Raw genomic sequence first — 21,035 nt, 5'->3', positions numbered from 1 at the left:
TGCTGGGCCATTTGTGGTGAGGCGTTACTAGCAAACCCTTGTGATTTAGGGAGTGGAGAGAGTACTCCGACATCTGCATTTAAAGCCCCCAGATATATATATATGTTTGCAAGTATCCACAAAGCCTGGAGAGGAAGACAATAGGGACGGCATCCAACACAGGCGTATAGGCACAAACATCATGTTGTGCCTCTACCCAAGCCACATGCAGGCACAGCGGAGGCCTTTTGACTTTCCTGCCCAAATGCAACATAAACTGGAACTGAGCCACTTACTGCAAACCGGAGACCCGACAAGTCAACATCAGCCTCCTGCAGCCAGTCGTAGAAGTCTTGGGCATTGTCTGTGGGATCACCCTCGCCGTATGTGGCCATGCAGAACACAGCTAAGGACTTGTCGATCTCAGAGAGGCGACTCAGGTCCGACTACAACCAAAAGGAATGAATAAAACCTCAAGGATCCCACAGTGTGGTTACTGGGCAAGCCTATTGTACAACGCAGCTACCTCTGGTGTGCAGAGCACCACCATGTCATGTCAAACAGCTGATTGCAAAAGGGGTTGGAAAAGGCCAAACCCACACAAAATGTCAAGGGAAATAAAGCTGACTGCCCCCACTGGACTGCAAGTTAATACTTCTACTCCCCCAGAAAAGCAATGGGTTTTTCCATACAAGCTTTAAGGGACCAGGATTGTTTTTCAGTCTGGAGAGCAACACAATGTCAATGTCTCTGTGCAAGACTGCAGCAGTTTGGGTTTAGCGCTAACTACACAAGGCAAATGGAGCAAGTTTCATGCTGCCAACGGATGACTTTTGACTCCCAAACACTCCAGGTTACCTCTCCCTTTCAGTCGTGTTGCAGTGTTCACCCTAAATCCATAGACTGGCAAGGACCAAGCCCACCTTTGCATCTCTCAGGCCAATCCAATTTCATTTTCTCCCCTAAACAACTTTATTAAAAGGGCAACTGTCCCTTGGCTAGGTCCTTTCTCAGTTTTTTAGGAGACACTAAATGATGTTACCTATCCTGAGTCTGTTCATGGCTAAATTACCAGATCATACTCCTCTGGATCCGCTGCCATGCCCCGGAGGCCATAGCGATGAGCATCTTTGGAGAGGCGATTGGCAAACTCCTCTGCTGTACCCGTCTGGGAACCATAGAAAACCACGATGTTCCGCCCCTGGAGAGAACAAGAAATCCCTCTTAAATGGTGATTACTCATTTGGAAAATGCATGGAGGAAGAACATCTTGTCAAACACAAAGGAAACGCCTGTGATCAGGACCCCTGGACTGTGACCTAGACACAACCAGGAGTCTGCGCTTGTACGGGGATTCCACACGGGGTCTGCAGTGGAAAACTCAAGACTAAGCTGTTAATAGGAACGTGACTCCTGTCAGTCTTGGAGGAATGAGTCAGGTCAGACTAAAACCCAAAGCAAAGAATAGACCCTCAAGATTTATTCTCAGCCTCAAGGCTGCAGTGTGACTCCTGGAAACAGGGAACTCCCAGGGTGAGAAAGCCAACGTGCCCAAGCTTTGGGCAAGCACCTAAGCACTGAAGCTCCTGCTTTGCCCCAAGCCAGCTACTTTGAAGTAAAACAGAAAATATATCCAGCCCTTGCTTCCTCCTCTGCTTCCTCTTGTGTCCAGTCCACTGGAATCACAAGCCGTCAGTTCTGTGCACAATTCCCACCCCAAAGTGAGGCAGTTTGGGAACCAACCACGCAGAGAAGCAACTGCCAGCCAATGAATTTAAAGTCCCTGCCATTTCCCTCCCCTCCCTTTGCTCTCGTATTACCCTTTTTTTTTTTTTTGCAACAAATTTTCACTTACTTTTTTTCTCTAAGAACGACTCTCAGGCATAGGCTGAAAGAGCTATTCCTGCCTGCCCACACAGCCTTGGCCTGGATGCTCTTTGCAGCAGACACGTCTGTGTCCAAACCAGCTCCCCCGCTGACAGCTGGACAGTCTCCAGATGAAATCAGCAAGGACATGAGCTCCCCACCTTCCCAGCACCCTGTGTAGCCAGAGCAAGAAGCTTACCGTCTTCTTCATCTTCTCAATGAAGCTGCTGTCTCTCACTGGAGCTACTCTGAAAGACAGGAAGAACCTCCGTTCAGGTGGGCATGTTCACTCTTTAAGGTCAGGAATAAGCAAGTGAGGAAAAAGCAGCCCCCAAACAGTACCACAGTGGTGAGAGTCCTTGTCAACCACTCTGATGTGTCCTGCCCCAGGGATGCCCATCGCTCAGCTGCGGGGCTTCTCCTCTGCACACAGCCAGGGCGCAGGGAGCACAGGGGAATCGGTCCTGAGCCGTTTCCCCCAGGGCACATTCCCCAAGCTAAAGTCATACAGGACTAAATACCAGCTGTTCTGACCTCAAAACAACATGTCAGACAGGAGTCCCAGAGCTGGAGAGCCCCATGGAGCAGATGGACACAGCTGATCAGACCCACAGAGCCCCCGGCAAGGTGACCGCTGCCTGTCGAGGTCCCGCAGGCTCGTTCCCATGCCGGGGTTTCCATCCCCAGTGCAGATCTCCAGCACAGAGGGAGTCTGTATTATCACAGGGAGGTTGCTTTCTCTCTCTCAAAAGCAGAACAAACCACAGCAGCATCAGAAACATGGAGGCAGAGATACACACCACCATGGCTACCCCACTGGGGAGCCAGAATAGCTTTGCTATCCTAAGCACACCCTGTTTCTCTTTCACAATGGAAGAATGCAAGGCTGGGTCTCCTGTGGGAAGACAGAAGCCTCCAGGCAAAAAACAAATGGTTTTGGCTCTGGCCCACGTGAGAATGTGCAGAGCTCGCTAACAGTTTCCTAAACTCTGCAGCCCAGAAGGAGGGATCTCTGCGGATGTGCTGAGACATCTGCAGAGAGCACAGACACACACAGCGCGGCAGGGTGGGGGATGCTCAGTGAGGCATGCCTTCAAACACCCCTTTTTCTGCCCAAAAGTATCAAGGAGCTCCCTAAACCTGGCCTGACAGCTCTGAGCACCAACACAGTCTCATATAGCATACAGAGAAGATGAGCAAACCCACCCAGAAAAGCTACCCAAGGAGCTGCATTCCCAGGAGAGGGCTGCTCCACACCCCCACATTGCTCTCTCAGTAGTTAATCGTCTCCCACTCCTCATGAACCTCTTCGGTTTACTGTCCTCTCATAATGAAATCCAATTAAAATAGCTGTTGGGTCAGCTGCTAAACAAAATGCTTTTAAAGGAGTGGAAAAAAAAAAGGTTTAGATCCTTTCAGCAAGCTCCCTTTGGAAGAGAAAAGGGTGCAGCACATGGAGCTCATCCGTTTCCAAAGGAGGCAACCCTGCACTGAAGTGCTGTGGTGAAAAATAGTCTGTGGCTCAGACACAGAAGAAATAATGAGTCTGGCTTTTGGAAAGAAAAAAAAAAAAAGCTACACAACTCCCTGAAATTGCTTCATCGGGGTGGCTTGAAAATCTGAACTGCAAAAACAGATGCCGAAGACAAACATGACTCTCATTTTTACCGCTCAGCCAGGAAAACTTAGAAGAGAAAGTGTGTTTTCAGCAACAACTGCTCTTATGGCTTAGATAGCTCAGGGTAGCAACTAAGAGTTAGAAGAAGTGACGGGTGGAGGAAAGGGAATTAACTCCATTGTTGGAGCAAGTCTTTAGCTTGTACAGATTGCCCACCCTTGGTGAGAGCCCACAATGCGACTCCCAGGGCTCTCTGTCACTTTGATTTCAGGAGGAAAAAAGGAAAGGGGAGGAAGTTACTGACAGCTCAGCAATTATATCAAAGTCTTCGTCTCAGCTGAACACCTCTCCTTCAGAAAGCTCCTATGCCCATGGCTTTCCCCCCGAAAGCAAGCATACATCCCGAAGTGAGAAAATGCATCCTGGACGTTGCAGAGAAACCCAGCACTGACAGCAGCATCTCCTCTGCACCCACCTGCCTCTGAGCGGAGCCTCTCCCCTTCCTTCTCCTCCTGTCCCAGGAGTGAGATGCATCCCAATCCAGACAGCTTTGGGGTGATGCTCCGAGTCGGAGTGATCCCAGATTAACTCACCTTGCAGCCGCCTCTTCTCGTGGGACTGAGTACGCACAGCCCATGGTTGGGGCAGGGAAGAGGCAGACAAAGAGTCGCAGGGCAGCGAGGGGAGGTGTGGGGGGACGGATCTAACTCAGCTCTGGAGCAACACGCACACGGGCCTTTCCATTCTGCTCCTCCTGGGCATTAAAGCCAAGCGTCAGCCTTTTGTTAAGGAGAAGAGAGCCGGCAGAAAAGGTCCCGGCACGGGTCATAGCAGGAGTAGTTCTGTGCGCTCAGATCCTCGTGGCAGGGCTTTGGAAGTTACCAAGTGGATCCACAGAGTCCTGAGAAACTGCAACATCTGGCAGCAGTGGCAGAAAGGAATTAGGAGTGGAGAATGAAACCTCCCAGGATCCTCCACAGCACACGTCCCTCTCCCATCCGCATGGAGCAAGGGGACAGGACATAAAAACCCTCCCCCAGCCTTGTTACCTTGGAAACTGTTTATATCACAGCTGCTTTTATATATTTTCTTTTTTCTTTTTTTTTCTTCTTTTTTTTTTTCTTTTTTTCTTTTTTTTTTTTTTCTTTTTTTAAGTTGACGCTGTAGCTGAATGAAATGATTCCAGACACTGCGTGAGCAACGCTACGGGTAACTATGGCAGTGCCATTACGGAGGCAGCTCAAAGGAGTTTGTTCTCTTCAGGATCCTATTAAATTAAATTAGAGATGGTCTCTCTCTCTCCCTAACACACACGCAGGCAGTACAGAGCACTAATCAGGCTAAAGAGCTGGAGCAATTCCTGCCACAGGAAGCCCTACAAGCACCAGGGAATGGATTTCTCTATAGCTGCAGAATAGAGATAAGCCAATTTCTGCCCCAAACCATGTTAAAGGCGGGGGGGAGAAGGGAAGAGGTGACACTTAGTGTACCAATCAATGTCTCGCCTGCCTCTCCCCAGAGCAACAGTCTGCACAACTCCAGAGCAGAGACACAAGAAAGGAAAGAAATCTGTGATTGAGAAACATGCACAGAAGGCACAGCCAAAGAATAAAAATAAATCAGTGCATTCCCCAGCAATGTCACCGTGAGGAAGCGCAGTGGCCACAGCTGTGTGGCAATCAAGAGCTGTTCTCCTAATGACATCTGCAGAGCAGGCCACAGGGAAGGCTGCTCTGGTGGTTTCAATTAAGTCTGAAAACAGTCAAAACGCAAGGAATCCTCTGTCGGCGGTACCCCAGCCTGCCCCATGCACACGTGTGCTACGCAACACAAGTACGGGACACCTTGTACACAGCAAACCTCTGCCTGTGCTGGGCTCTGGCCCTTCTCGGGGGCTTTGGGTAGGAGAACAGCCCCGATGGCTGTGAGGGTCAGGGATCAGCAAGCGCCTGAGCTCTGGCTGAGCCCAGAGACGCATCACTGGGGCAAGATCATGACCATTCCCAGACGTGCATCTGTTCTTCCACAATCAAGGGCTGCTGCAGCATCAGCATTTTCTTTGGACCCCTGCTGAGCTGACGTGATTGAGGCACGCTGCTCCACGGTGGCTCCCAAAAACCCCAGGAGGGCACCGAGGTGCTGGACGTTACGCTCAGATTGGAGACTCTGCTTGTGTTCTCCCACATTGCCAGTAAACACATCAAAGTCACAGCCATCACAATGTGTCTGAACTGCTGTTCAGTGCTTTCATTCTCCAGCCTTCGGAGGTAGAAACTGAAGTTGGGGACCAAAGTGACATGACACAAACTGTGACCCAATACCATCAGGTAAAGCAGCTCAGGACAGTTTGGCGAGTCAATGCAGAGCTGTGGAGAACATGCTGAAGAAAAGCAACAACTCTTAAGGTCAAGACTCTGCACTTCCGCCAGAGACAGCCCTGCTGAGGGCTCTCTGCCTTCGTGGGTCTGGGACAGTTTCCCTGCTTGCAGACGGGCTGTCCCTGCCTGCCCACACACCAGTTTGCTACCCAGCTGAAAGTGTGATTCTGCATCTTGCTGATTTGCTTGCTCATCAGAAAGGAAACTCCACTTTAGACTCAAGAATGACAGGAGGGAAGGAAGACTGAGGCTGAACAAGCTTGTTTTCCCTGCTCATTTCCCTCCTGGTTCCAAATGTCCCATAAAATAATGCTGCAAAAGCTGTGGGAAGTTGCTGTCTCCATCCCAGAGGATGGATGTGCCACCAGCCGCAGCCTCTGTTTGTGGGTCCACGCTGACCTCAGACCAGCTTCCCACAATGACCACAGCAGGGCTCAGGGTCAGGCTTAATTTAGGAAGAAAAACCACCTCAAAGCCTCTGCTCATTCCTCACCTGCCTGCCTGTCACTTTTCCAAAACACAACTCTGTCAGACAAGGTCTGGAGCAACCTCACCTCTCCCCGCTGGTTACGGGTGATGGGAGGTGCTGCCCTTCCCCAGCTCTTGCAAGGAGCAGCTTCACGGTGCTCCCTGCCAACCATCTCCCACGCAACAGAGGCGGCAGCACAGACCCCACGCAGGAAACACGGGCAAAATACCCGTGAATCGGCTCAAAGCCAAAGGTCCTGCAGCAGAACGAGGCGGTAGGATGCACCTGCGAGGAGTCAGAAAGCTGCTCCGCAGCGTGACTTCTCCGCAAGGTCAAGACAGCCGCTGAAGAGCTGCACGTGGTAGGCGGTGGGTGGAAACAGTCACAAGGACAGTGAGCACGAGAGCTCTCCAAGTTGATCTGCGCCACGTCAGGATCTAATTTCAGACCGACAGGGCCATTTCTCCAGCCAGCTTTGCGCTCATCACAATGCAGCCGTTTTTGGTACAACCTCCAGCAGCAACCGCACACACTGACACACACGGCTTCTCTTGCAGGCACGAGAGGGAAAGTATCCGACTCATCCAACAAAACAAATTCCCAAGATACAGCCAAGCAGGCCCACAGCTGGTTGCTGCCAGCCTCACGTGCACCTGACTGCACAAGGTACTGCAGCCAGGGACATTTCTTCCTTCTAAACTACTCTTCTTTTAAGCTACTCTTCCCTTCACCTGGGAATTTCAGAACAGAGCTGGCATCCCAGGCTTGCCTTCAAGCTCTGTCACCAGAAGAGAAGGTCACGATCTGACCAAAGCAGAAACCATGAGACCAAATCTGCTCCTTTTCAATTATGACCTGAATTACAACACAAAACGCTGGATAACAAGCCCTGAAAGCCGAAATCAGCATAACCCGCTAAGGCAGATGTAAAGGCCTGAGATAACAGACCCACAACCGCTTGCTGTGTTTGATTTAGCTTTTACGCAAAGGGTAACAAGGATATCAATCCCCTGCTGAAGTGCCTTCACTTATCACCGAACATCCCCATCTGGGCAGCCTACAGACAGGTACTGCCACAGCTTCTTTCCACGCCAGGCTGTTACGCTCTGAAATAAAGGACTGACAAGTATTTCTTGCCAGAGCAGCACCTGCTAAGTGCCACGGGGAGAAACCCACTTCATGCAGGATGCGTTGCTGGTGCAACTGTGTGCATTAAATCTTCAATGCACTGCAAGCAGCCAGCCATGGTGTCTCCCCTCCTCACAGCACAGCCTCACAACCATGACTTCGGGAGCCTATGGTGAATTTGTAGGCAGAATTACAAACCCAGAGGATTCACCTTTGTTGTGTGGTTACTTTCTGCAAAGGCTTGATACTGGAAAGCGCAGAGCTGGGCGAAGGCTGAGGCTCGTCACCCCTCTGGGTCAAACTGCACCCATGCAGGGAACAGATCCCAGGAGACAGAAGGCAAAGGTTTTGCACGACGGCAACTCCTACGACCTCTGCTGCAGGGGGTTTCAAACCTCTTTACTGCTCTTACCAGTGCTCCAGGAGGAAAGAGAAGGAACAAGCTAAAAAGCCCAGCAGAAAACTGATGTTAAGTTTGGTATGTGATTGAGACAAAGAACTAAATGCACCCAGATCTCCACCAACGCAGCTCACTCCTGGCCATAAGTCCTTTGCAGAAGACAGGGTGGAACAAGGACCTCTCCCTCTCCAAAACCAGTCTCCTGCTGCTGCAGTGACCTGGCGTTGAAGCCAAGCAAGTTTCACAAGAGCTGCCAAGTAGTTCATGCCCAGGAACTACCTCCCAGCTCCCCAAGACTGTTTCTTCTCTTCACAGCTAAGGGTAGATAAGATTTCTGATAGGAAACCTGCTTAAGAGCAAGTCCACCTTTCTCCAGATTTATGTAAATATGGCTTTTATCAGAAAACACAGGGAATAGCCAAAGCAATCCTTAAGAGTTTTGAAGTACAGCCAGGGGCTTTTCTGCCTTGTCTTTTTTTTGCCTTGTTTGCAAAAAGCAAATTACTAATTTGGGCAATACGGTGGGGTCAGGCAGAACTGTAGCCTGGCTCTTCCGTGGGGATTTCTGCATGGCAAGGTGACCAGCTCAGAAGAAACGCAAGGGAAAAAACCCCACACTTTGGGACTAAAACCCCTCTCCTGGAGACCTCTCAGAAACCAGATGAACTACCCACACAGCCTCCAAGAACCCACCCATAAGCAAGACAGAAAGCTACGCTCACCCCATGCTGCCCAAGAGTTGTTACTTACACTGTTTGCATTTTGGGGAGGTCTGGGACTTCCTCCTTTTTCTGGCGGAAGAAGAACCAGTAAGTAAAAAGCCCGGTGATGAGCGAGATGAGAAACATGTCCGTCATGCTGAAGAGAGAGTCTTGCTGCACAGCGTTGTCGGGAGGGGAGATGTTCAGTTCCATGCCGGTGTCCCCCATGACGGTCAGAGGCACTGTAAGAGGGGAAAAACAAATGAACATCAGCAGTCATGCGGTGCCACAGAAGAGCATTAAGAGACATTCAGTGCATGCTTTTCCACTACATGTTTACTCCTAGGAGCACAAGGCAGCCCAACAACTCTTTGGAGAAAGGCTTTGCACCACAATACCACAAGATCCTTTTGTGTCCCAAGGCATCTCACTGCTCCACCAAGCTTTTCCCTTCCCATTGCATCCACATGGAGCCACCAGAAGTGATTTCTGCTACTCTTCTGCTAGCACCATTGGAGCAGCCCCGCATTCCAGCCAGGGAGCCCAACCTGGCTCCTAACGCCCCAGCACAATTCAATAGGGACTCATGGCCAACCTTTACTAAAGCCCTTACCACGGTGCCCAGAGGGTGTTAGTGGGAGAAGTTCTCACTCTTCCAGTCACCCCACAGATTTGGGGCTTTCTCCCTCCTTTTCACAAGATGAAACTATGCCCCAGACCTACTGTTGTGCTTATAAACCAGAGAGCAGGACTCTGGCATGGTGCTTCTGTGAGCATCCCCACATTAGGTCATCACAAATGACAAACACTTCTGATTTACAATCCACTTCCGCATGCAGATTGGATTTACTACCCACCTCTTTTCGGGCCTCTGGCTTCCCAGTCCTCTTCACTATGTTCCCCAGTTTAACTTCCATCCCCTTGAACTACTCCTTTCCACTTGCCAAGGCAGAGTTTAAGCAACTTGTGACTTGCCCATGGCCATACCCAGAGTCCATGGTAGCACAAGAATGAGCACCCAGCCCACAAGCCCCCATTTAGCCTTATGGCCCCCGTCCTTCACCTGCAGAGCCACCCAAAGGTCCCTCCCTCCCGCTGCTCTGCCAAAGCTCTGAACTCCTCTGACCCTCATCCAGATCGCAAGATTATCTTCCCAACACGTGAGGATGCACTGTGTCCAAGCAAACAGATAATTAACTCAAAACTTAATTTGTAAGGGCAAAGTGACTCTTTTCTTGTACTTGGGCACCCTGCCAACCCAGAAGACCATGGACATTTGAACTTGCACACAGAATAGTGACTCAGAGCCGTGGGCGTGCCACCAGAGAGAAAGGACATGTCCTGTGGCTGAGTCAGGAGGGGAGACTTGACCTGTTCAGCAAACCCGTGCTTGACAGAGAAAAGCTCCCAAATATCTTTCCTGGAAGGGGGTGAGAGAAGCAGCAAACTCCAAGTTATACCTGCACTGAGAAATAAAACTGACTGAAGTTTCAGGTTATGCTAATGCGTACAGGAGCTGGGAAGAAAAGGGAAAGTGATGCTTAGGAAGTGCTAATGATGGAGACCAGGTAAGATCTTCGGCAAATCAGAAGGCCTTGTTGTCACCCCACCAAGGAGAAGTCCAGCTCTGGGGAACAAAGTTCTCTACCATGGGTCACCAGCCCAGCAGAGTGCAGGGAAAAGTCCACAGCCACCTGGCAGCAGTCACCAGTGGGATCCTGGGTGTTTTTGCAGCTCAACCAGTTCTCAGCCCCACAAGAAGTTTAATTCAGTGGAGAATTTGGCAAGTGACTGTACTGCAAAAGGCACTAAAACACTACTGCAAAGCTTCCCAGAGACAAAACTAAGCGGGGGGGCGGAAGAAAAATGTTAGCGATGCGACTGCAGACAAGCAAATTGCCTATTTCTCTCCATCAGGCAGGTCACCCTGTCCTCCCACCCCTGCAGACAGGCTTTCCATCGCTGCGTCTCAGAGCCAAGCAAGAGCCGGGTGTTATTTCTGTACAACTGTAGACTAAACTGTTAAGTTAAAGCCTCCACAACTGGAGCTTAGCTGCCAACAGCACACAGCTCCCAGCAGGGCCCCTCTCCCCCTCTGTGTTGGGTCCCAGTAAATTAGTGAGGAGCTGATCCAACAACTGACACCAAGAGAATGCACCGGTGAGGGGAAAAACGTTGCTGGTTTAGTGCCTTCACAAGTCACTTCCCATGCACATAAGGCAGCGACAAACCTTTGCTCAGAGGAAGCCATAAAAAAAAAAAAAAAAAAAAAAGCTGACGATGCTAAGCTGGTTTGGGACAGGAGCTGCACCCCTTCCCTTCCAGCATCAAATGCAGACCTGGCAGGCGCCAAGCCTGAGAAAAGCCTCTTGCATGGAGCACAGCAGCATCCCGTGTAACATGCTGCACATGGAGGGCAGTTTCGAGCTAGACACGGGTTCGGTGAGCAGCAGCCAGCCCAGCGTGGAGCACAGAGGCTGCACGAGCTCCTGGGTCCATCAGCAAGGCCAGGCCTACATCTCCAGCAGCGGTTCATTGCTGTGCCCAAAGCAGCAGAGCTGCTGGCCTCCCAGAGTAGAAGGGACAAGCAGGAACCACACGGGGTGTTGGTTTTTCTGCTCCCCCAGCAGCGATGCCTTGGCAAGAGAGAATCTCCCGGGAAGGCAGCGTGGGCAGATACAGGGGAGGACGCCATGCTATCTCCTGTGCTATCACCTGGCCTTCAGCACACTGCAGCTCTCCAGAACTTCAAAGGGGAACCCTCCAGATGCTGCAGCAGCCGGACCACCTGCTGACTCCCCACAGCCGGAGGGAACAGAACTATTTCTGGAGGTTACGGGTCTGGTGCATGGACCAGGGTTTGGTTTGGCCTCCTTTCATTCACAAGTCCCCATAGCATGAAGTTTATATATATACTGACCTCTAACCCTGGAAGGAAACAGAGTTTTTCTCTAGTGATGGAAACAAAGACACAAAAACTGCTTTAGTTTTGATGATGGGCTCCATCTGGTCCTGGACATTTAGTTATTCGAGTCCTCTAGCCTAGCTACAGATTATTCTTTTTGCTCTCCCTTCACCATACCCATCCCTAGGAAAATGTTTGCTTAGATGTAGCAAGAGAAAGGCAAATGATGTGGAATCAGAGCTCACACTTCTTTTTTTAAAGGGTTGTCATAACTCAGGAACTATTTATTCAACTCACTTCACCTAGCACAGGAAGATTATTCCTCAAGTTATCTCAGTCTTACCTAGTTGGCTGTCACAATTATCTTCCAGAAGTTCACAGCAATTCGTTTTCAAATACAAGTCCTTTTCTAACTTCCAGTGAAAAGAAATCTGACTCTTATATAGAATTTAGCTATCATGGAAATCCCGCAGTCTCTGGAAGGACCTCAATAGAATCAGACAGGTTTTTTTTTAAAGGGAAAAAAAAAATTATGTAAAAGTTCACCGATGCCAGTTTCAAGGGTAGTTATTTTATCTCCCATGTTTATTATACCTTCAATCGAGATAAGGCAGACTTCCATTTCCTTTTTTTTTTTTTTTTTTTTTTCCCAAATCATGGCTCCAGCTCCTGGATCCTTGGTTATGCACAGAGTATCTGGTGTAAAGCAGTCAGTCTCAGCTGAGATGTGAAGCGTGCACATCACACAGAAAAGTCACAACATTTTGAAAGATTGCAGTCAAGGGATGCTGTGTTTTAGCACAACTTTTCAGCCTCCAAATACAGCTCCTAAATCTGGAAATTTGCTTGCTACACGGCAGCTCACAACCATTCATATCACCAGGGAACCTCTCTGCACATCTCCATCCTGCCAAAAAGCTGCACTTACTTCACATATTTTTTTTAAAAAAAAGTATTCTTAATAGTCACGCACATCTCTGAAGCAAAGGACTGGAAGCACCATCAGTGTCAGGCATCCTCAAATCCCCCATGATTTACATGTGGACTGGTGGTGCTATCACATCACAGGGTTAAAAATATTAAAATATAAATAAAAATAGTATTACAACAAGCAAGAAGGGATGGGGAGTGCCCTAAAAGCCAAGTGGCTGGCAACCCAAAGAGCTCTACTCTTGTCCTCTCTTGCACATAGCAGTATTAGGAGATGGTGCAGCAGATGCCCCCAGAAGCACCATCAATCCCTCAACTGCAGCTGGCAGGAACAGCATCTTGGTCACAAAACGCGGCTGGGAGGTCTCCCTGTCTGCCAAATACAAGGATGTTTCTGCAAATCACATTATAGAACCTTCTAGTGTCAGAGACAAGGCTTTTTGGTTGCTAAGTTGGTGACCTGGGCAGGAAGTCAGCTCTTTCAAGTTGAAGTAGCCTTCTATTTATATAATGTTTCCGACAAATTTCAAGTGTCTCAGGACAATTCGGCCTCCTGGTCCCAGGACCGCAGCCTGTGACTCTTGCTTCAAAAAATGAGTGACTGAGCCCCGTGCTTGGCTCTCCTCTGCCCTGTGCCGTCACAAGCACACTGTGACCCGCAGCGTCAGCCCTGCTCATGTAAGGGAAAGGAGAAGAAAGAACTGCTGACCCAACACAGCCCCGGGCTGCTGCCCATCCCACTGCCGATAACCAACCCGCGGATCAGCCCCGCAGCCGATCACAGCCTGGAGCACCAAGAAGACCCCCAGTAAAGCAGAGAGGGCTCCCCACATACCCACACGCATCGTGCTGTGCCCTACGGGCTCTGACTGCCCTGGCACGGGGGCTGCAACCCCACCTCCCAGCCTCTGAGCTTACTGGAACAGGTAGAGTTTCCCCAACAGGCACCAAGCAGCAGCATCACCCTGTGAACAGCTGCGGACAAACACAGGACCTGCAGGCAGAAACTCTATTTTGTAACACATACACGCAAAAATCTGTGACAACCGAGTCAAAGGAGGAATCAAGCGAAACACACGCATGCAACGCCATTAGCAACCGTCCGCCCGACCCTTGCGTCGGTACTGGGAACCATGCAGAGAGAGCTTGGCGGGGTGTAGGGAGCTGGGTGCTGGTAGGCACACGGGTGTGAAGTCAAACCACACCTGCAGGAACGAGCTGGCCGCACACCTCACCACCAACATGAGCCCCAGAGTGCCCAGTTCCTCCATTCCAGCCGCCCCACTCACCCCCAGCACAGACACTCACCGAAGGATTGCTCTCTGGTTTCTTGCAAACAGGAATCCATGCAAGTCACCACCACCACCTCTAGCCGCTAGTTCTTTCAGCCTGGCTTTCTCCAGCTCGAACTCCCAGTAAAAGCCCCACAGCCACACCAGGGGAGGGCACAAAGGGGCAGTGCTGGCAGAGGTGACTTGGCAGAGAGCTCCTCTTGCTCCTGCAGCCACATGACAGGGACCCACATGTCACTGACTCAGCATGCGCATTGCGTTAGTGAACAAAGTGGAAACAGCTGTCACGATTGCTGAGCAGTTGGGGACGTCAGCATTATCGTGAGATCTGCAAGAGACTCTGTTCTGATGGAGAAGGATCAACCTGGATTTCCTAAGTGACCAGAACCCCCTACCCACCATGACCCTGGCCTGACCCAGGGATCCCCCTTTCTCTCACACTGACCATGGCACAACACAGATCAGGGACATGACCAGCCTCAAGAAGCCTTAAAAACAGACAAACAAATTAAAAAACCCCACAAAACACACAAACACCACACAGTTTTAAACCAGAGATCAGTTATTTTCACCAGCATCATGGCACAGCTTCAAAAGACAGCTTCAGGACTGAGACACAGCGAGGAAATGAGCAGCCAAAGCAAATGGAAGCTCCTTCTCTTTGTACAGCACTGACCTGTAGCCCAGGCTTTAGAAACAACAGAAAAACGGGAAGACTGTAAATAGAAGTTAACTTAAAAAAAACCCAACAATTGAAAGTGCTGGGAGGAATAAAAAAAACCACCACTCAGCAGCCCTCTCGCGGGTCCCTGTTCCCACAGCACCGAAAAGCTCGTCGGGAGCTCACACCGACGGCAGCACCAAAAGGAAGCCAAAGCGAGTCCCCGGCGTTCTGTGCAGCCCTGGAGGAGAAGGAAGAGACTTCCTTACAAACAGGAATGCGGTCTTGTGACCGGCAAAGCGTTTTCTTCTTTCACCCACTAAAGACACAAGACCGGCGGATTACTGATGTGTGTGAGGAAGAGGAGCCTCACGGACATGACGAAGGTCGGCAGCACGTGGTGGGGCTGCGGTGGGGACGGCACCTCTGCCCAGGGCCTGTGCTCCATCTCTTCTGAATTCCACCACAGTGAGGACTTTCCTGAGTGCTAGTGGGTGGTATGAGGCCAGGAGACCCTTGGGGCAAAACCAGATCTTCTCTTATTCCTCTTCGGGTATGAACACAACTGATTAGAATAAGAAATTCTGTTTACATCAGCCTGTGCCAGTTACTGGCCTTGTTAATTCTCAAATTAGCTCTTATTCTATTCTTTTTTAGTAAAAGGAGACCTGGCAAGAAACAAAAGAAAAAAGGACCTTTCCAAAACAAAAGCAGACCATTGAGTTGCTGCTCAGACCCAGGTTATTTAACATTGCCTTCACCAGCCCTTGGATTAGTTCTGCTGCACTGGGATCACATTTCCCCTCAATAAGAGACCTTTGGTCTGGTCACACGAGTGTCTGTGCTTGGTCCAGTCTGCATGGACTCCCTGCTTTGGGTTTGGCTTTCACTACACTGAGCACTTCTGTATCACTTTCTTCCTGCATATTAAAAAAAAAAAAAATCCCAGCACATCCCACAACTTCTCATTAACCAGAGAACTGCACTTCCAGCAACCCAAACTCCCATCTAAACAGATGAGGGGTAAGAAATACACACCCAACTCAAAAGCGGGGTTTTTTGGGTGAAAAGGAACAAATTACTCTCGCTGTGCAAGGTCTCTTCTAACCAGACCTTGACACACCAGCTCAGATGACAGCAGAACTTCTATTTCAGGCATAAGACAGATGTAGAGCATGCACCAGTCAGTCTGGAGCTTGAAATATTGCATATTTGAGCCTTCACTGTCACACTTGCATACTTTTTTCTGGCCAATAGGTCTCATTCAAGGACAGCAGAACAGCTGTAAAAGCAAGGAAGAAAAGAACGACAAGGTTTTACTGAGGCAGAAGGCAACTCTACCCCATGCGTTTATCAAAGTGGGGCTACGCATTAAGCCCAGGACACTGAACCAAAGGACTTAAAGCATTATACAACACAAAAATTAATTCAAACTTGCCAACCTGCCCTAAAAGCAAGCAACCCAGAATTACTGAATTTATACACTTCCTTTCACCAGATAAAAGCCCTTCTCTCAACCTTTAAACAAGGATGTGGGGCATCTCACCGGCTCAGGCACCTGAACACCTTTTGTCACGCTGAATAACATGAGCCAGCAGAGAAAAACAAGTTTTTAGGATTACGGGATAAACAAAACCTGAGAACAGCAGGTAAGCAGAACCCCTTGCTATCTAATCCTCCTCCCCAGCCTCCCTTCACCGGGAGGGACAAAATCAGTGTTGTGCTTCAGGCATCGTTTGAAAGTGGAACAGGGGTCTCAACACCACCAATATTCAGGAGTTGGGACCAGTCCGCAGGAGTTTTAGACCATCCTTTTCCCAGCTATTGTGGGCACTACTCAGACAAACCAATTGCTCAGAGGGCTGTGCTGTAAAATCTCAGGGGCAACCCACTCAGGCATGTGTTTGGCACAGTTCAGGTCCTGCTGAATATGTTTGTTTTGTTTTGTTTTTCTAAGATCAAGGGGGGAAATGTGGTACTTTTTCCAGCAGCCTCTTGTGCAAGTGTTGTACCCAATGCTGGCACAGGTGGAAATTCTGTGAAAACCATCCTCCTCCAAACTGGCTGTTTCTGTACCCGCTGCCTGCATTTCTTGAAGGTTGGTGTGACAAGTTGTGGTTTTGTCTGCAGCCACTACAGACGGGGCTGGTAGTCACAGACTTTGACCTCTTCCACTGGTAAGATTTGCAGAGCAAAGCCCACTAATGCTGCTCTTGTTTGAGAGCCTTCCTTTGAAAATAACAGCTGGAAGGGCAACAGATGCACATGGTTGAACAGATCCTGCAAAGGTTTTTAAAAGTGTAAAAAGCACCAATTGGAACAGTATGTTTTGGGGATTTACTTATTTAAAGAAAACCAAGCACTGTTTGTATGGAACTGGGACATTTTGTATTTCTCAGGTAGCTTTCCTCTGAGGATGCGAGAGCTTTTCAGACATCACATGCTTATCTCCTACGTTGCTGTAAGGGAAGGAGGTGACCCTTACATCACTTCGTAACTCAGCAAGAGAGCTGTCCTCCTGGTCCCAGAGCCAGGCTTCACATCTGACTATTTGAAACGTGTGCAGTTGCTCTGCGACCTCCCTATTGTTCTGGGTGAGGCAACCTGAGCTGCATTTTACTTTATTTGAGCACTTGTGAAATACAAACTACCCAGCCCAGCCCCCTGCAACCACACACAACCGCACGCACCAGCAGACCCCAGAACATGAATCCTGTGCCCAAAGTGGATATCCCCGTGCCGAAAAGGGACACGAGGCCACAGGACAACAGACAAGGCAGGCAGGGGATAACCGGGGTCAGAAGCTGAAAGGCTGATCCTGAGTTGCACAAACTGCAGCTCTCCAACTCCCCACTCCCACCCCAGTACGGTCGACATAAACAGAAGATACTTGACCCAGGATTTTCCCTTCCCCTCGTAAACGCAAGCTGCTCCTCTTACCTCCAGTGGTTACGCACGCAGCCCTGTTACACAACCAGGGCTTGCACAATCCTCAGAGGCATTTTATCAGCTTGCTCCTCCAAAGCCTGGGGTTCACTAAAACCCAGAGATGCCAGTAGTGACCCATGAAAGCAAGTCAAGAGATGCATTTCACAAACACCCATGCAGCAAGATCCAGCACCGCAAAGACCGACCTATCAACTCCCTAAGCTGGTTACTAAACCCTCCCCGCAGATTTGCACGTGCGCTGCCAGAGCCAGATTTTCCGAAGACAAAAATTCAAGCCCATCTTTAACCGCGAACCTCCCCATGTGCTACGCCATATAGTGAGAACGGAAAGGAAAATTAGTCCATAATTCTATGTTATTCCTCACAAAGGAATAACCAGAGGCCCAGAGGTAGCTAATAGTTAAACAAGAATACTACAATAATCTGCCACCGTAGGTCAAACTCAGCCACTCTTTGGACTTGTGGCCCTAGAGATGCCACCAGAGATACAGGCACTCCTCTTCTGCTCTTTCCGGATTCTATGAGCAATCAGCAGCGCACCATTGACTAATGTTTACTTGGGAGAAGCAGCAAGAGATTAAAAGCAGCCTGTAATTATTTGCTCTGATATATGAAACTACAAACTCTATAAAAAAACAATCTTGGCAGAGGTGCACCTGTCACTGCAGGGCTTGTGACTCACTCTTGACAATAGAGCATATAAAGTAATCTCACCACTCAGATCAAATAATCACATTGGGAAAGCAACTTATGCAAGTTCAGCGAATTACATCTTTAGAAGCAGGAGAGCCCATGTCAGGAAACAGAACAAAGTTCAGTAGCAGCAAAGGTAACTGCCAGGTGGCTTTTCCTTTGTACCATAGGAAAGGGTCAGGGAGGAGATGGCAGGAGCACAGACCTGAGCAGGGAGGCCTTTTCCCTTGTTCTTCAGTGCTGAGCAAACACATTACCTTGACTGCACAGCAACAGCCACAGGCGAGAGTAAAGATCAGATGAGATTTCAGTGCAGACACGGTTCCACGTGCTGCTATTGCTGTGGGTGAACCTGGTAAAGAAACCGGCACTCCCAGCCTGTCAGATCTCACTGCCAGCTGCCCTTCCCAAACCCAACTGCACCCACACGCGCTCCACAACCTGCGACACCCAAAAGGAAGAGGTTACCTACGGCTCTGCAAGCAGGTGCTGATGGGGCCTGTGAGCTCCAGCACAAAGGGTGGCGAGCAGTGAGGAAGTCTCCCTCAGGACAAGGGGTTTTGGTCGTATTGCCCCGTCAAGCTCCTCCAGCTGCTTTGGAAAAAAAAAGAAATAAAAGTTGCAGAAGGCACTGACTTGCTTAACTCTGGTGACCCAGAAAGCACCACCCCAGAGATTATTGATTGAACAGGAGGCAACTGCAAAGAATGACAAAGCAAGAGGTTTTACTCTGCCACAATTAGAGTGGGATTAATTAGCAGAGGGTCAAGACAGCTGTGTGCCACTACCTCCTCCATCCTGCCCACTCTCCACGGCTTTTACACTAGCAGATTAGAAGAAAGTGCTCGGTTGTGTCAGGTTTGTTTGGGGTTTTGTTTGTTTGTTTTTTGTTTTTTTCCTGTAGCACCAGTATCCTCCCTGATTTGTAGAAAAGTGTTTTGCAAATATAGTTCTCACACATCATCAGGTCCACATGCAACACAGAGGACTCTGAATCCAGACACTCTGCACACCCTGTTTCAGAGCAATCAACCATCACAAGATGCATCTGAAGGAAAATCAAGAGCTGTACTGAGAAAACACAAGGTTCTCCAGGAAGGGTCTGGCTCACCAGCCCTTCCCTGACAAAACAGCAATTTCCTCACGCGCAGCAGTTTAATCTGCAAGTTTGCTTTGCAAGTGCACAACAGCTCAACAGGATTTCTCAAGGAACTACAGAAATACTGAAAGAAAGCACAGTCCCTTCTATCTAGCCAAAGGAATTAGTGCATCAGTGCACTCCACTAAGCACAACTCTGTGGCCTAACAACAAAAACATAATTAAATCCCACAGCTCCTCGTTATGGTCCACACACAAAGCATAAAGCCCTAAGAAAGGAAGGACCAACACCATTTCACTTTCAGAATTTAGAAACAGAGACCTGATCCTTCCTTGTGCTTTTCCAGCTTCTCAACTGGATGCATGTTTCTGCTTTTTAAAAAAAGAGCTGTGAAAGTACAAACCTATTTCAGTTTTCCAAATCCATTCAGATTAGGCAGAAAACCTCAGTGATCCCTCTTCTCTATATGCATTCCACCAGGCATTACTATTTCTCTTCACATTCTAAAAGCTGAGCCAAGCTGACCCACGGTCTAAACACTGGCAGATCAAAGCACACTCCGAGCTGCACCGGTTGCACTTACTCCTGCAAGTAAAACAACTTCCTAAGAACCAATTTCACCTTGATGACTAACTCCCAACACTTTGATCCAGGTGTCTTCAGCCCCTCCAGCTTTACTATTCCCAAACAGGGAGTTTTGCGTAATTTCCTTCCACAAGCACATTCCCTAAGGGAATAACTTGACTCTCCAAACAAATTCCATTAGGAGAAGATGCGGCAAACAGTCTTCCAACACCGCTGAAGTTTATAAAGAGAAATAGGTGGAATTACAGCAAACCAGCCCAGTGCACAGCAAAGGTGCTGGTTATGACACCAGGAATAACTTTCTGCAGAGAAGTGCCAGGAAAAGAAGTTAATTGAAGGTTTTTAACCAGCAGCTGCCAGGGATGGGGTAAGTACAAGCAACAATGCGGTGTTCTGGAAGCAAGCAGGGCAGACAGCATCCCCAGCACCCCCTCCCAGGCTGCCCGCCCCCCCAGGACCCGCCGTGGGGTTCAGCAGGGGCCAGTGTGGGGGGGATGGCCAGGCCTTGCACCCCCCCTCAGTCCCCAGCTTGATAGGGAGACCCCCCCACACACCCCAAATAACAGTGGGCCCCCTCATGCCAGCCCCCCAATACAGGGGACCCGGTCGCACCAGAACCCCAATAACAGGGGTTCTGGTCAGCCCAGTCCCTCCCAAAAAACAGGGGACCCAGTCACACCAGACTCCCCAATAACAGGGGCTCTGGTCAGCCCAGTCTCCCTCAAATAACAGGGCAGCCAGCCACATCAACCTCCCCGCCAAATAACAGGGGAACTACTCAAGCCGGCCCCCCACACCGGGGACTCTTGTCGCCCAGTCCTCCCAGTAACAGGGCGCCAGTCACACCAGTCCACCCATAAAACAGGGGGCCCACTCACCCCAGCCCCCCCATTAGGGGCTACTGGCCCTGCCCTCTCCTCTCCCTCACGGGACCCGGGTGTCCGAGCCCGGTTCCCCCCTCAGCCACAGGGGACCGACCCAAGGCCTCGGTCCCCCGACCCCCTCGGCCCCCCGACCCGGGAGCCGCGCGTCCCGGCCACGAACCCCGGCCGCCGGTGCACCCACCGCCCCGGCCCGTCCGACGCTGGCGACCCCGCAGCCCCGGCGCGGCCGGCACGTAGGGCGGATCGCACCACTCAGGCACAGGCGTAAGGGGGGAAAAGCTCCGCCCCCACCGCCCGCCAGTGGGATGCGAGCGCGCCTGGTGGAGGAGATTCCCCCCTCTGCGGCGGCGCGGTTGGTACGGCCCCGCCGCGCCATGCGTAGAGGCGTCTTAAAGGGACAGGAAGCACTGGGGAGAGTGCGAGGTCGGGGTTGCGGGCAGGGGTCAAAGGTCAAGGTGGTGTCAGAGATCGGTCTCAGGACCGTGGGGACCCCGGGG

The 21,035-nt window shown here is 50.1% G+C and overlaps 1 protein-coding gene across 7 annotated transcripts in view; it reads right to left on the bottom strand.

Moving 5' to 3' along the window:
• LOC135995756 (NADPH--cytochrome P450 reductase) overlaps window positions 1–20,785 on the bottom strand; it is a 29,840-nt gene extending 9,055 nt beyond the window's left edge. Inside the window, exons 1-6 of one of the 7 annotated variants that reach the window (XM_065647290.1) lie at window positions 20,699–20,785; window positions 18,442–18,563; window positions 8,589–8,781; window positions 2,045–2,093; window positions 1,052–1,180; window positions 276–425 (exon numbers count right to left, since the gene is read on the bottom strand). In XM_065647290.1, coding sequence (XP_065503362.1) covers window positions 276–425; window positions 1,052–1,180; window positions 2,045–2,093; window positions 8,589–8,767 — 507 coding nt within the window. In that variant the 5' untranslated portion in view covers window positions 8,768–8,781; window positions 18,442–18,563; window positions 20,699–20,785. Of the gene's footprint in view, window positions 1–275; window positions 426–1,051; window positions 1,181–2,044; window positions 2,094–8,588; window positions 8,782–13,682; window positions 13,702–14,450; window positions 14,496–18,437; window positions 18,564–20,698 lie in introns of those variants that run through there. The other 6 variants (XM_065647289.1, XM_065647288.1, XM_065647291.1 and 3 more) reach the window with 6 other exon arrangements.
• Window positions 20,786–21,035: the final 250 nt, after the last annotated feature.

The sequence above is a fragment of the Caloenas nicobarica genome, chromosome 17 (genome assembly GCF_036013445.1).
Source record: "Caloenas nicobarica isolate bCalNic1 chromosome 17, bCalNic1.hap1, whole genome shotgun sequence".
Classification (NCBI taxonomy): domain Eukaryota; kingdom Metazoa; phylum Chordata; class Aves; order Columbiformes; family Columbidae; genus Caloenas; species Caloenas nicobarica.
Note: the sequence above shows the minus strand (reverse complement) of the source record. Positions and strands in the feature narration are given on the sequence as shown.